This window comes from Heptranchias perlo, chromosome 16, assembly GCF_035084215.1.
Source record: "Heptranchias perlo isolate sHepPer1 chromosome 16, sHepPer1.hap1, whole genome shotgun sequence".
In the NCBI taxonomy this organism is placed as follows: Eukaryota; Metazoa; Chordata; class Chondrichthyes; order Hexanchiformes; family Hexanchidae; genus Heptranchias; species Heptranchias perlo.
In genome coordinates this window covers 43,987,812-44,004,767 of record NC_090340.1, presented here as the reverse complement: position 1 = coordinate 44,004,767, position 16,956 = coordinate 43,987,812, and the positions used below count along the sequence as shown (strand labels likewise).

At 41.8% G+C, this 16,956-nt stretch overlaps 1 protein-coding gene across 1 annotated transcript in view; it reads right to left on the bottom strand.

Annotated features, from left to right (window-relative positions):
• The window catches only part of cdh31 (cadherin 31), a 49,587-nt gene extending 33,274 nt beyond the window's left edge, over nucleotides 1–16,313 (bottom strand). The window contains exons 1-2 of the mRNA XM_067998042.1: nucleotides 16,071–16,313; nucleotides 15,588–15,687 (exon numbers count right to left, since the gene is read on the bottom strand). Coding sequence (XP_067854143.1) covers nucleotides 15,588–15,687; nucleotides 16,071–16,121 — 151 coding nt within the window. The 5' untranslated portion in view covers nucleotides 16,122–16,313. The remainder of the gene's footprint in view (nucleotides 1–15,587; nucleotides 15,688–16,070) is intronic.
• Nucleotides 16,314–16,956: the final 643 nt, after the last annotated feature.

Here is a 16,956-nt window from a genome sequence, read left to right as displayed (position 1 = left end):
TGGATGTTTACATATTAGGCTGCTCAGTGGTAGCACCAACTCTTCCCAGAGACGTACTTTCCAATTTAATCTCACCTGCTTCAGGATAGCAATTATTCTGATTTACATTTTAGCTACTGAAGTTTTTGAAGGAGGTGGTGGTTTTGAAGAGAAACAGTTTAGCAGAAGTAGTATTTCGCAGTTATTCACTGCACATTTGAACAGTTTCGGCTCACTCAGTTCCCATTTCAACACAATACACACGCTTAATGCATATGGAAAATGGAGACCGAGATTGAAACAGGATTTGATTACTGATATAGCAGGCATAACTTCAGCTACAAAAACATGGGAAGGAGCCATTCCACTGCACAATGAGAAAGAATGTGGTGGACTTAATCCTGGCAAACCAAGTTCACAGATTTAGATGTATTGAGTTTCAACAGTGAACGGCAGGGGAGATCTGCTAAGTAAAGCAAAATGATTTAAAGAAGTAGTTTTCTAGGAAACAGAAACAAGTATAAATAGTACATGTGGGCACCTCAACAGCAAGATAATTTTTACATCCAAATATTTTATCAGAATGGATTAAAAAGCTGCCAATGCATGATTTTGAAAGGCAAGAGAATTCATAATGCACAAGCCATAGACCCCAACTTCTAAAAGCAGGTTTTATAATTATACAGATAATGCAAAAAGGAACTATGAAAAGAGCAGAACTTCAAAACTTAAAAAGGTGAATGAGGCCTTTTTGAAATCTCATTTCATCAAGGCCACAGAGTGAGTACAAAGAGCTGCAGGAGTGTAATATGATACCCAAACCAAGTCTAAACACAAACAGGCTGTGTTGAGAAAACATTGAATAAGCTTGCAGCTGCAAAGTAACCCTTTGCTAACCAGTAGTTATCCCTCAATTCAGATTTGTCAGGAGAAGCAATATTTGAACGTCCCTTCCGATAAATTCTCAGGGGAAGTTGTAGAAATGCACAAGTTCCAAAACAGAAAAATATCAGTGAGCCATTTGGATATTTACCCAAAAAATGCCACCAGAAATTCCCTCTCTACACTGTGCAACCACATGTAGACATGAAAGTATTACCAATAGCTGCTGGATGTCACTGTGAAGCATTTTTGACCATGAGATTATTTATCTGGATTCTTTATTACTAGTGAAGGCATATGAGGCATTGCAAAAACCTAGGTTCACATAGAATATAGTCAGATTTTTCAACACTCATTCTACTTGCCAGACAGTTTATCTGTAGGGGCACTGATAAGATATACATATGCAAATTAATAATTCTGTGGTTGAAAACAAGTCAGTCAAGTCATTTGGTACAAATCAAAGAATCAAGCCATCCTGGGGTGGTGGTTTGGATTGATAGCGGTGTCCACAGCTTGTGAGAAGAGGCAAGATCAATGACTGGTCCAATGATGGACAGCTCTGCGGTTGGAGGTTTCTTGGTTGGGCTTATCTGGGGCTGGAGATACAGGGCTATTCTGACTCTGACACGGTTTCACCAAATAAGCAGCAAAGATCAATGTTTTTGAAAAACACCTTGGGAGAGCCATCTGCTGTTTTCAATGCATCAAGGAGAATTTTAAAAAATTGTAACCGACTTGTAAATATAACATTTTGCACTAAATACTGTTCATTTATCTGTTCTATGACAAGTAAATTACCTGTAGAATATCTGTCATAAAACTCAAGTCACAAATTAATAACTGGGTACAGTAGCCTAGTGGTTGTGGTCCTGGACTCGCAACCTAGAGGTCATGAGTTCAAATAGTCATGGCAAGTTGTGAAATTGAATTCAATATAATCAGGCAAATTATTGGCTAGCCACACACACAAAGAAATGACCATGAAAACTGCCAGGTTATTTCAAAACCTCAACTGGTTTTGTTAATGTCCCTCTACCTCAACCCAGACTGGCCTACATGTGACTGCAGTCCCACATGACATGTTTGACTCTTTATGCCCTCAGGGCAACTAGAGATGGGCAGAAATACTGCTTTGCCAGTGTCACCCACATCCCCAAAACAAAATTTTAAAATTAATTTGCTCCTCAAAGTTTCTTTTTTTAAAAAAGGGTTTTAAAAAATTGCCACACCTGATACCCATCCCACATCTCATATTACCACTCATTTGTCTTGTAGCTCCTTTTAAAATGCTTCATGGGCCGCAGTTACCTTTGTTCAGCACCACCTCCCATTCCAGACAACAGACTTGCCATTATAAATACCAATCTGGCACTAAATCTGTGCCAAGATCAGAACACCAGTATTTTTTAAAAATTCGTTCATGGGATGTGGGCGTCACTGGCAAGGCCAGCATTTATTGCCCATCCCTATTTGCCCTCGAGAAGGTGGTGGTGAGCTGCCTTGAACCGCTGCAGTCCGTTTTCTTTGAAAACTATCAAACTCTGAACAGCTGCTAATTAGATCCAGGGAGTACGATCTCACTGCACACTCATTGTATCAGCCCAGGTATAACAAAAGCTGCCGACACAATGCCAGGTACATTGCATTTCACATTTTAAAACAGAAGGAGGAGTTCACACAAAGAGCAACTGGCCTTTCTTACCAGGTTCAGTGCTGCATTCTATAAAACTGTCAGAATGGATTGAAATGGTGCACGTTCCCTCAAACCTTTCAAAATTGGCTAAATAAATAGGAGGGACTTTGTATGGACACAGCTGGCCTCAATTTGTACTCCCGGGCGGGAACGCAGCAAAGCGAGCAGCATGCCCATCTAGGAGCGGCAGCAGGCAGGCTCAGCCCATTTTAACAGCCAGGCCACATTTGCATGCTGCTTGCCAACCGTTAAAATCATGCCGGTTGGATGCAGCTGCCAGGGACCAGAGGGAATGGTCCCTGGCACTAAGGTAAGTGGATAGGCAGGGCCGGGGGGGTGGGGGAATCTGGAAGCAGAAGGTCCATGGTTTCCTTGTGGGACTCAGGAGCACTCCTGCTCCTCCTGGCCCATGAGGAAACTAAAAAAAAACTTACTCGCTAGGCCTCTAGTCCTGGCCCTGTTCATGTTCCTGGCAGGTTTGGCCTGGAAGCCACCACTTCTCCCCGCTCAGTCCTCAGCTTAAAATTGCAGATCAGGCCCCGGTGATGTTATTGGAGCCCGATCTGCATATTTAAAGAGGACCTAGGATGGCGTCCTTGCCATCTGCAATTTAAAATTGCAGTCGGTCAAATCGGGGGGGGGGGGGGGGGGGGGCGGGGGGAAGGAGTGGTTAAGTCCCCCGCTTCATTTTAACTGTCCCATCTGGTTTCCACCAGGTGGTGGGATTTAAAATCAAGGTAGATTCTGCACTGAAAAGATTGAAAGTGGAGGGACTAAAGAAACAAGCAAGCAGTACATTGCACCCCAAAATGGTGCATCAGCACTAGGCATATTTCAGCACCTCAGAGCTCTCAAATGTCAAATGAAGGGAAAGATGCTGGTCTGGCTTTTTCTAATAGATACAAATTTCAACATTTAAAAAAGGAGTAATCTGGATTTTCCTTTAATTGAAATGTTTGTTGATTCAGATTATGTAAACTTCATGTGTAAGGGGGGGGGGGTAAAAGAAGAGGAATAGCCTGTGAAGATAATGCTCAGAAGTTCAAAGATGACAGCTGATCACATCTGGAGAAATGAAGCTTGCATAAATGTAGTGGAAACGGTTAAAAATGCTTTGTGTTTCTGATACTCAATTAAGAAAGAGTGTGCGTGGAGAGAAAGGGAGGGTGAGAGCAAGAGAGCTGTACACATTGTAACAACAAAATTCAGAGTTACTAGTGGGACTGATATATCCAGGCTAGTGAGAAAAACCAGAGCACAGTGGATACTCTTAATTTGTAGAGTGGGCCATGTATTCCACTGTCGTGAAGATATGGTAAAGTACTTCACCTGGGAAAAAAAAAATCTTTCACTGAACAGAAAGAAGTACAATAGAACATATTCATCAGGTGTGCAGCTCAACAGCATTATAGTAATGTCCTTAAAAAGTTAACTTCTCTCTCCTTTTCTTCTTCCCACACCCACAGACAGATTATTAAAACCTGTCGATACTGAAAGGTACAGGGATAGCAATTATTTTGCCTCGCCCTAATTTGCATCAACCGAAACTGGTTTTGCAGCCCCAAGCGTTCTGTTTACACAGCACGACATTCCAGCCCAGGCACGCCCAGGATTACAGGAATCTGCAGCAGAAGCCATCATTTTGGCAGGCAGAATGATGAGCTCATTCACAACCTCAAATCAACCAAAGTCATTTATCAGTTAGCAGTAGCTAATGGTCGACTGCAAAGTCAGAGTCAACAGTCAGGAACTATTGCTGACATTCAGTCACCACAAATTAGAGACTGAATGAAGTTGGTCCACTCCAGTAACAAAGTGGTCACTACTGCTGAGTTATTTTAGGGGGGGGGGGGGGGAGGGGGAGGAAAAGGGAAGAGAAAAAAAAAGGGGTAACGGGGTCATGACTACCAAAGTTTCATCCATAGGGGAGAGGAGAGGGGGCACAGGGGGAAAAAAAAAGGAAAATATAATTCCAAAGCTTATTCTTCATTTTCCACTCCAACTATAAGTTTACTCCAGCTCATAGCTGAAACTTCAACATCCTGAACCTCAAAACAATGGTAAAGAATGTAATTTTCTGTTTTCGAGTATATTTTGATCCATGCAGCTAATGTTATTCCATTCAATTGTTCCCACGCAAATTTTCTCTTTTTTGTGAATTTCGTCAAGAGCAGTAACGTTAGTGCTGGGGAACGAAACACCATCAGCTTCAGGCCAGAATGGATTCTTCACTTTCACACTAGCAAACAAACAGTTTGGTCTAGAGCTCCTATTTATCCAGTTTTTTTTAAAACCAGAACACAGGTTTTTTTTGTAAATGGAAATTTCTAAAATGTAAAAGCAGGTTTGCCTTTCTCCTTCCCGACCCCACCTCCCTCCTCTCACCACCAGAAAGAAAGAACAAACAAACAAGCAAGTATTTATATAGCACCTTTCACGGCCTCAGGATGTCCAACTTACGTCTGTGAAGGCAAGGCGTTAATTAAGACTTTGAATAAATTTTCAATCAACAGGAAAGAAAACATACAAACTGAAGCAAAAATCCGATCTCCTGTTTGATTTTGGATTTTTTTTTTTTAAAAGACACACCAACCCTGGGTTTCCCTAGTCCAGTGCATCTTTTTCGAATCTGTATACAGAAGTTGGTGGTGGGGGGGGGGTAGAGGGGAGCATTGGACCTACAGTCGCTATTTAAAAAAAGCGTCATAAAAAAAAAGAGACTGAGAGAGAGGGGAAGAAGAAGAAAAATACTCAAAGTACATATTTTCCTTGAGAACTTGCCCTGGATCTCCCCAATGGGAATAATGCAGAGTAGTAGGTATTAAACTTACCCACCCTGACTTCTGTTCTTAAATCCACTTTGGTGTAAAGTTAATTGTACAAATAAAATTTGATACAACCATCCCTTTCTGGAGACTTCCACCTTCCAAACAGAAATATACCCCAAATAAACATTTTAATGTTGCCAATTCATAGTCAACAGAGGGAACAGCCCTCTGTTGCCTCTACGAAAAAGACCTTTTGTCACAAAGCCAAAGTGCTAAAGACCAGTTCTACATTTCAATCACCAAGTCTGATCAAGGATGAAGCAGATCCCCTCAAAGACACAAGTGTTGGGATTGGTTTAATAATAATTGTCAAAGGTATCAATTCCATTTAACAACATTGAACTTTGTTGAAACAAAGATTTTTCCAGTTACTTGATAAAATTTTGCTACCACCCCCAATTCATTCCTGAATGTTTTTGAGTAAAGATTTGTCAGTGACATAATGCATCATTTAACATGGCAAGATTGAAATAAGTAATGCTCCCTTAGCAGATGTGTGAATCATATCTAGAGGCATTGCCCCTTTAAATAAGAGTTTAAGAGTTCACAAGGAAATGCAGATAGAGTCTAGAAACAATCTTTCTCTGTCAATTTAATACAAACAACAGCTTGCATTCATATGGTGCCTTTAATATAAAAAACTGCCCCAAGACACTTCACAGAAGCAAAATCAGACAAAAAAAATGGATGCTAAGCCAAAGAATGAGATTGTTGGGGGGTTTTAAGCAGGGTCTTGAAGGAGAATAGGGGGTTATGGTGGGGGGGGGGGGAACTTCCAGAGCCTAAGCGGGTGAAGGTACAGCCAACGGTGGAGCGAAGACTGGGAATGTGCAAGAGCCCAGAGTCAGAGGAAGAGAGGGTTCTGGGGTTAGGGAAAAAGAGTTTTAGGGCTGGACGAGGTTACAGATATAGGGAGGGGTAAAGCCATGAGGCATTAAAAGGATGAGAATTTTAAATTTGAGGCATTGAATGACCAGAAGCCAATGTAGGTCAGCAACGACAGGGGTGATGGATGAACGGGACTCGGCGTGGGACAGGATATAGACAGCTGAGTTTATGGAGGCTGGGAGGCTGACAGCATAGGAATAGTCAAGTCTGGAGGTGAGAAAAGCATGGATGAGGGTTTCAGCAGGAGATGGGGTGAAGCAGGGGCAGAGGCTGGCAATGTTAGAGGTGGAAGTAGGCGGTCTTTGTGATGGAGAGGATATGGGGTAGGAAGTTCAGCTCAGGGTCACATAGGATGCCATAATTGCCAACAATTTAGTTCAGCCAGAGACAGTGACCAGGAAAGGAACAGAATCGTGGTAACGTTATGGAGATTGTAACAGGGGCAAAGACAACAGCTTTGATCTTCTCAATGTTTTAACTAGAGAAAATTGCAGCTCTCGTAAGAATGGATGTTTGACAAGCATTCTGACAACACAGAGGCAGTGGAAGGGTTGAGAGAGGTGATGGAGAAGCAGAGCTGGGTGTCATCTGTGTACATCAGCATCATCAACGGCTACAGAGGTATCCAGGAAGATGAGGAAGGATAATGCACCAAGGTCAGAGTTACAAAGGATGTCATTTGTGACTTTGGTTAGGGCCATTTTGGTGCTGTGGCAGTGGCGGAAACCCAAATGGAGAAATTCAAACGTGGAGTTGTGGGAACAATAGATACAGATTTGAGAGGTGATAACAGGTTCAAGGACTTGGGAGATGAACGGATTGTTGGAGATGGGGCGGTGATTTCCAAGATCAGAGGGATCAAGAGTGGAAATGTTTGGCAGAGGGTTGACGGCAGTTTTGAAAAGGAAGGAGAACAGTGTCTGAGGGGAGGGAACCATTTACAGTACAGATTTCAGATTCTAACTACACTAAACACAGTGGTTAGAATTAATTACTCAGTACCAAGTGTATTTAGGTAATTCTTCAAATATACAGAATATCTTGGGACATATCTGAAAAAATTATGCTGATTTTTAAGAGGAGCATAAAAGGCGTTCATTTGCATTTGAACAAGTCAAACAGAAGTACTTAAGCAAACATTTCGGAGACAGATTGTTCAAGTGCGAATGGATTTAGTTTTGGTTAATGATTTACCTTTATGGCAACACAGTTTCTATCATTCAATGCATTTGCTTCCTTTTAGGCACAATGAGTTGCTGTTTGCAGAGACCTTAGCAAGAGCCATACAACTAGACAAGAGAGGTATTCTTGTTCTCTTGAACTAAATATAAATACCTGTAGCAAAATACCAAATATATAGGCTTGACAAAAAGGGAACACTACTGTCTGCAAAACAAGGCAACCAAGAAAAGACTTTGCATCATAAAAAGGGTACATAGGTCAACTCTGTCAGCAATTTATTAGGGCCAGTGGAATGGAAGAGAATCTGTAACCATGTAAAAACAAAGATTTTAAATTACTGTATAGTTTTCCTAATCATTTAACCATTAAACAATGCACTAATGGAACCAGAGTACTGTTCGATCAGAAAAGCGGCTTTTAACACTGAAAAGGCTGCAATCTCTATTTGACAAATCACATGCCAATTTCATAAATAAGTCTCTCCTAGACAGAGTAATTAACAAATCATATGAACAGTTTGTAACATTGAGCTCTTGATAGTTACTGCAAGAGTCCTTTGTAGTGTTTATGGTATATATTGTAATCCACAGGATGGTGTTGCATTATATTGTTGTAATTATCTTCAATAAGGAAGTTTTCTTAAAAACTTGAAGAATTCCATTGAGTCATACAGACGGACAGCCTCAAGAGTTATTTCTGGTCTATGCTGGCTTAGCTCATCTCGGCCAGGGGTCTTTAGGGTTCTAGAATTAGCTTTATTGCCCAAGGGTTATGAGAGGAAATCAGCCAGCCCCCCCCCCCATAGCTGATCTCTATCCAGTGACCCCTACTGGAAAGTGTATCTGGACATAAAGTTTGGTCCTATCTTTGCTCTGTTCCTTATAGCAGAATAACCTGCCATCACTCACTATGTTCAGGCATGAGAATGGTCACTCAGGTGTACTGGAAAGCTCCTGCCACTTATGGCACTGCACTGAGCGCAACTCTGTTCAGAAGGAAAGAAAATGAAGGTGTGGGGGGGGGGGGGGGGGGGGGGGGGAGAGAGAAGAGAGAAAGAGGAATAGGAATAGGAGAGGAAAAAAATGAAAAATAGCTCATTTTTTGCTCAAGAGGTAGTTTCTCACTTAAAATAGATACAAAAGCTTTCATGCACATAATAACAAAGGCAAAACACAATAGATTTGTTTTTCCGTTGCGTTTAAGGGACAGCATTACAAACAGCACATGAATAATGTGTGTTCCAGTGGTGGACAGCAAATTCTAAAAGCTCCATTATCTTGAATTTTCCCTGCTCCAGTAGCATTGATCACATTCATGAAACATTAGAGTTTCAGGCCATCTAATTTTCTCTTTTTGGTACAAATCGGGTGCCGGCAGCTCTCGTATTGAAAATGCCAAATGTCGGGCTGTTTGCCTTGTTAGTAGTGGCCTAAAGATAATTCCTGGGAGGGGAGGTTGGAGTGGGCAACGGGATGAGGCAATCATGACAACTGTGGAGTCGGGGGAGCACTCCTGCTCTTCCTGGCTCCACAGGAAGGGTTTTTTAAAACATTGATCCTTCGTTGGTGACCGCTGAAGATTCCTGGGCGAGGCAGGCCCATTAGCTGCTCCACTAATCGGAAACAAAGCCGCAAACACTCAGAGTGGTCCTTAAATAGGCGTTAGATCCCTAATTGACATATGCAAGGGGCCTAACACCTGTTTTAGGCAGCTGCCCGAGACGCCTAAAAAAAAATGAATTTAGCAGCATCCTGAACCCGCACGCAGTTTAGACATACATCTTTAACATTTCAGACTTGGAAACAAGACTTGGACTTATACAGGCCACAGATACTGGCTTCACTGGGCACACAAGGAATGGACTGAGCAGGAAACCTTCAGTTTCACTGTGGGCACACTTAAACACAAGTACATCCAGTGTGGCAAAAACCCTGTATATATACACATTAAATAAACACAAATGACCAACTGGTTTTACTGCTAACATCACATAATGATATCCAAATCAGCACAGTGGCTAAAGACACTATTGGGCAGGGCACCATCAGATCAATTGTTGTTACTGCAATTTTATAAAGCCCCCAAGATGGCTTAGATTCCAGCTTCTGCTTGTACAAGCTTTTGTGCCCAGAGCAACAATTAGGAGTAGGGTCAGGATTATGAACACTCATTAGTGAAATGCATAATAAGTTAAACGTGTACAGACTAATTACAGGTTGCCCTGTTTCTCTGAAGTAGGGACGATCCTCTCATTTAGTTTGAATCATGGTATTTTTCCCCTAGTAGGTAGAAAGAGCCTAGAGCAGATTTTTTTTTTTGGTGGGGGGGGGGGGGTGGAGTGAATAGAGGAGAAAGAAGGGAACACACAGTGTGTTGACCACAAGAACCTTTTGCGTTGGAAAAAAAACAGCCCTGTTTGATTTGTTTTTTAAAAAAAAAAACATTTGGTCAGTCTTAATTTTCCCTTGCAAATTGTGCTAACTTTAAAAAGGGACTTTCAACAGAAATGCATTTTCTTTTACTTTAGGGAGGGTAAAGCCTTCATTACAATTTGCCTCCAGGTGATGAAAGTAATGAATGGCAGTGTGGTAACAGTGTATTAGTAAACAAAAAAAAAGTTTTACAAGAATGTTTTTCCTGACGACAGTAGCCCTTTAAATAGATCAGGTAAACAACCTGTGTGATGTTCAAACAAAACAAAATTGTTCTCATTACACTGATTCTCTTTTGAATTTGGAAAAGCCCTTTGAAATTCTAAATGACAAACTGCACTCGTGTGCTTTTTATTGTATGGTGTGGGGTGAAAAGGACCATAACATCGATAAAACTTCAAAGAAGAAGAAATTATTTTCTGATTTTTAGCAACTTTAAAAACCAGTGGAATTTCTTCTTTTCACCAACCCCACATCTACAGAGTACTACTGGTGGGAATGGCTTCCAGATTACCCTGCATTAAGGTGCTAGATGCCCAATCTTGTAGGAACTTACTTTGAGCAGATGTCTTTAAGTTTATTGGTAGATAAGAATGGCAGTAAATGATCTTATCTCAATTGGAACTGGGTCATTAAAGTTATTTGCAAATAATTATCTGGGAACTCAATGAGCAGATTTACCTATCAATGTTGATCGCAAAGTACAATTCATGATAATTACCCAAATTTCACTTGTCAAACCGAGGTCTCCAATACCCTATTAAACTATCCAATTTTATAGTTTTTGTATTTTGCCTTTTCTCCATTCAAACTTTTGTCATTAGTGCAGAGATATGATTAAAGATAGAAATGACATCACACAGCATGTGACAATCATAGCGGAAATGACACAGAGAGAACTTGCTTTTATATTGATTTTCTCTTCCTCCTCCCCGACAATTAATAAATTAAAAAAAAACTTTTGAGAAATTGTTTGGCAAGAAAAAGAGCCGAGCCAATACATAGAATATATAAACGTTACCATACAGAAACAGACCACAGTCTAATCAGTCTGCATCGCCATTTACCCTCCATGTGAGCAAATAGTTTTAATCTCATTTACCTGTCCTTTTCCCATATCCCTTTATCTCCTTTTCCTTCATCCATCTATCCAATCTAATCTTGAATGTTGACCTAGTTTCTGCCTCAGCCACTAACCCTGGAAGTGAATGCCATAGCCTCACAACTCTCCATGTAAAGTTTCTCTTGCTCGCTGTTCGAAATCTGACAATCTCATTTCTATGGTTCCTCTTTTGAAACCCTTCAACTACTGGAACAATCTATGCCCCACAATCTGCGTTGTTCTACTGAAAAAAGTTCCAATTTTTGACGTCATTCTTCATATTTGTATTTCCTCGTACAAGGCAGCATTTCAATGAATCTACACTGTACCCTCAAGAAGCCTCAATACCCATCTAAAGTTTGGAACCCAATATTGCATACAGTACTCTAGCTGAGGTCTTATCAAGATTTTATATCGGCTCATCATGATTTTTTGGCTTTTATTGTCTATCCCTTTGGTGCTAAAACCTAGATTATTAGCTTTTTACAGTCTCATCAACTTGAGGTGGTGCCTTTAGTGTCCCGTGAATCTATATCTAAACCAAGGCACCGTCCACCTGTTCAGGTGGATGTAAACGATTCCATGGCACAACTCAAAGAGCAGAGTTCTTCCAATATCTTGATCAACATTCCGCCTTCAATCAACACCACCATTGATTAACTATACATTCATCTCATTTGCTGTTTGTGGGATCTTGATGTGCACAATTAGCTGCCATATTTGCCTATATAACAGTGACTGCACTTTAAATGTAACTCATTGGCTATGCAGTAGTTTTGAGACATATGGAGGACATTCCTTCTTTCTATAATGGAGATTGTATTAGACCAGAGTGGAGAGGAGGATTTATTTTATTTGCTCAGTGAGACTAGCCAGCTAGACCAAGGGATTCCAGTTGTGATCTCCTCTCTGCCAAGTTAGCTAATCTCAACCAGAGTAGTGGTCTGGGGGCTAAAATTAGCATAGGTTCTGTTGAGTTCAGGGAGGGAAAAAAAAGTCAGGTGCATGTAGGGACTTTGGATGGTGACAAAGCATATACTCAGTTTGGGTTCCGCCAGGACCACTCAGCTCCAGAGCTCATTACTACCTTGGTCCAAACATGGACAAAAGAGCTGAATTCCAGAGGTGAGGTGAGAGTGACCACCCTTGACAACAAGGCAGCATTTGACCGAGTGTGGCACCAAGGAGTCCTAGTAAAATTGAAGTCAATGGGAATCAGGGGGAAAACTCTCCAGTGGCTGGAGTCATTCCTAGCACAAAGGAAGATGGTAGTGGTTGTTGAAGGTCAATCATCTCAACCCCAGGACATTGCTGCAGGAGTTCCTCAGGGCAGTGTCCTCGGCCCAACCATCTTCAGCTGTTTCATCAATGACCTTCTCTCCATCATAAAGGTCAGAAACAGGGATGTTCGCTGATGATTGCACAGTATTCAGTTCCATTCGCAACCCCTCAGATAGTGAAACAGTGCGAGCCTGCATGCAGCAAGACCTGGACAACATCCAGGCCTGGGCTGATAAGTGGCAAGTAACATTCATGCCAGACAAGTGCCAGGCAATGACCACCTCCCCTTGACATTCAATGGCATTACCATCGCCGAATCCCCCACCATCAACATCCTGGGGGTCACCATTGACCAGAAACTTAACTGGACCAACCACGTAAATACTGTGGTTACTAGAGCAGGTCAGAGGCTGGGTATTCTGCGGCGAGTGACTCATCTTCCGACTCCCCAAAGCCTTTCCACCATCTACGAGGCACAAGTCAGGAGTGTGATGGAATACTCTCCACTTGCCTGGATGAGTGCAGCTCCAACAACACTCAAGAAGCTCGACATAATCCAGGACAAAGCAGCCTACTTGATTGGCACCCCATCCACCACTCTAAACATTCACTCCCTTCACCACTGGCGCACCGTGGCTGCAGTGTGTACCATCCACAGGATGCACTGCAACAAGTAGCCAAGGCTTCTTCGACAGCACCTCCCAAACCTGCGACCTCTACCACCTAGAAGGACAAGGGAACAACACCACCTGCACGTTCCCTCCAAGTCACACACCATGCCAACTTGGAAATATATCGCCGTTCCTTCATCATCGCTAGGTCAAAATCCTGGAACTCCCTACCTAAGAGCACTGTGGGAGAACCTTCACCACATGGACTGCAGCAGTTCAAGAAGGCAGCTCACCACTACTACCTTCTCAAGGGCAATTAGGGATGGACAATAAATGCTGGCCTTGCCAACGACACCCACATCCCATGAACGAATAAAAAAAAATATGGGGTTGAAAATAGAGGAAAATAATAAAACAGTGGCCTCCAAGGAATTGAAGTTGTAGTCAAGATTAAGTAATTGTTAGTGAACTGGTGGAATGGATTGCTAGAATAGAGCACCGCCTCAAAGTCTGTCATCATTGGATATGCATGTGTCATAAGCGAGTCATGTGAAACTGAAATAATTATGTCACATGTAATCCACCGATACTCAGTTTGTGGGTGATATGAAGCAACAAGGAGTCCAGAGTGATATGAAGTGGCAGGATTCTTTGTTATTAAAGTACAATAGTATATGAACTAACTACCACACATTACATCAAAAACATTCCTTCTCCAGGGAACAAAGTACACTCATTTCTAAATGCTAAAAGGCACAGCTGTGGTGAACAGAAAGGAAGGATTGTCCTTGTTATTTTACTCTTCACATCTCCATGTTATTATCCTATTCGTAGTGGAAGTGTGAATATATAGACTAAGATCATAAATGCAACTTGAATTGAATAAAAACTTACATTCTAATAAAACAAACAGCGGGTAGGGGGGAAAAGGAAGAACAGAAATGCAAGATTGAGCACATTATGTTGCCGTATGTACAGAAAATCATTGCATCACTTTGTTGAACTATTCAATTCATGGGCAGTAATGAAACTGTTCATGTCACACCAAAAACCCTCTTAACAATGAAACATTTCATCTGCTCCTTTGTGCTTTATCTATGGAACGATATTACAGTCATGTGGGTGTTTTAATTATATCTACTCTGATCATGTAAACAGGGCATGAACATAAACCCTGCTAAATGTAGGGCAAACTTCAGAGGTACACTAGTACTGTGGCAACCACTGCAGGGGATAATGGTACTAAAAAATTCTTCTGCAAATTTGGACTTGTGCAACAGAAACTGAGTGAATTAGATCAATGTTGCATCAAATTAATTCCAGTAATGAGATGGCAGCTACCATTTTTCCCCCAATATAAGCTATTTTAAAAAAAATCTTAACCTTTGGCAGACCCTACAATGAAACGACACAGCATGCTCTCTGAGGGGAGTCTCAGAAAATTTGCAAATCAAATCTCAACTGAAATATAAAAAGGACTTCGAGTCAGTTCTTCAAAGACTGCTCAATTAATTTCAGTCCAGCACACAGAAAAAAAAAGTACTTTGATGGACAGCATCCATTTTAAAACCTCTTTTTGCCTAGAGGCAATAATATGTACTGCAGGTGCAGAAGAGTTTTTCAGGCAAGGTGCGTTATGTTGTGAAATTTGGATGGCATCCATTTTGTAAAATTAGATCCAAAATCAAACACCCACACATGGCAGTTCAACAAGCAGGTAATACACATACGAAATAACAAAAATAACCAACAACCCATTTCCTTAGAATGAAGTTACCCTAAGATGTATATAAGTTGAAAGAGAGACACAGCTGATTAAAGCACAAGGCAAGTTCTCAGCTGTAGGGTGGAACCTACTCCAATAAGGCATTGATGAGGTGGTGGTTGGAAGCTGAATCACTGGCAGTTAAATGCTCTGGGGGAGGGGGGAGGGTTTCCTGATTAAAATTTCCATTTTGTTCATAGGTTATTTTTCTGGGCCTGATTTTAAAACTTTACATTTCTCAGAATTAGCTTGTTGCACCAGATGTTAGTAGCAGCTGGTTAGTCAATCAGAATTCTCCATTTTTCTTACAATTAACACTACAGTTGGTTAGAAAGTACTGGAGAAAAACATCAGACAATATCAACACAGACAAGACCCTGGCGACTGACACTAAATTGGTCAAGGGATGCAGTTTACAGATATGGATAATCTTATCTCAGTGACTACACACCTGAACTCTACCATCCTTTCACTATACTCGCAATATAAGAGTTAAATTCACTGAAAAACAGACGGGCACCCAGGCCATTCCCAAACCAAATGATTACATTTTATGGACATGTACATAGGGTTTGGATACAAGATACGCATCTATAGTTCAGATGCTCTTAACAGGAAGTTAAACATAAGATGATCAGGCAGACCTTCAGAATCGAAAGTACGGCCACCGCCCACAGAACAAGGAGCTAAAGATTATTCTCAAATCTATTTCACCACAAAATTCTAAATGTGGGGCAGAGGGAAATGAGAAAAAAAGAGCGATCTTGGATTCCTCTACATCATAGCGCACCTTTTACTTTCAATACTAATTCCCTGGCTAATTCCAATTCCCCCCGCCATTCCAGGATCACTTCTTTCCCCGTGTTAATTCCCTTCACTCTTTCCCGCATCGCCCCACGTTATTCCCCCGATCAGACTCAGGTGCTTTTCTGAACTCTTACCTCTGCCAACAACTTGTCCCTCCTCCAGTGATTGCACCACGAAAATGTACTCGGTCCTTTCGAACCCTTTACAACGCTTCAAACCTTCGCCGCTCCAAACCTGTGGATTAGGACAGTTTTAACATTAAATAAAGAGAAATGTGTGCTTGCCGTTTTCCTAAAGTCACAACTCCCCAAAGTCCAACCCGTGTCGATTCGACGCGCTGCAGCTGGGATAGTCCGCGCTCAAATAACTCGGATTTACGTTAGATTAAAGTTCGGCCAATATAAAAGTGATAAGAAACTGGGAATTTCTTGGGAGCCGGGCTCGGGAGAGCGCGATCAGGGACACCGTGTATATCCGTAAAGCTCCACAATAAAGATCGTCAAACTTGTGGGTCCGGTCGGGCTGGAGACCTTTGCGTGGCACAATTTAAAAAGGTGTGTTTAAGAGCAACGCGGTGCTCACGCTTAACTAGTGAACCCAGTGAGAGCGGAGTTCACCTGGACCAGGACGACGAGGATTCCCAGGTACGAGAAGGGGAAACTGCTCATTGCAATCCGAGTGAGTGTCCAAAGATCTGTGCTGTGTGCTGCCCGCTCTCTGCTCTGCTCTGCTCTCCTCTCCTCTCCTCTCTCTCTCTCTCTCTCTCTCTATTCCGCCTCCTTGCTTCTGCTTCTCTCTGATAAACATTCAGCAACTCTTCAAGTCTGCAGGCGTTTCTTTCCAGCCAGGTGACGTCTCCAGGTGAGTCCTCTCCCTCTCTCATTGGCTAACGTCCGGATGTTTGTTCCCAATTTTGGGCAATTTGAGCACCTGGCGACAGGTAAGGGAACAGCGCCCCAGTGCTTTCGGATCTCAGTGAAGGATCGTCCTATAAATCCCCCCACCCCCCAGTATCAGTGTAATGTGACGGAAAACATATCGTTTACTGGAAGAATTCTGGATCAACGGAAACTCTTTCAAGTCTGCCTGTCTGTACGTGTGAACTGCCTGGATACCAAGCTTTAGTAAATCTAATTGCAGCATCCGGAATCAATGTATTATATCCTAATAAGCAATATGAAATTGTGCCCGGGCGGGGCCCGCAGTAATGTAGAGCTTTCGAAAGACCAGCAAAAATCGTTGCCTGTTAAACGGCTCGGAGATCGAATTTTCATAGATATTACCACAGTGCCTGCGAGTTTATATATTTCCACAATAACCAGCTTAAAGTTTCAAACAAGAAGGGCTCGTGTGGATTGTGCTGCTTTGAGGCAATTATTTATGCATGTTAGTGAGAGAATTAAGATCAATCTAGTGCCGAGTATAACTTGAGAAGTATTCATATTGTACATTGTCTGTTCATGGTACTAAAATAATTCTAGCTGGTGTATGTGGCTATGTGTA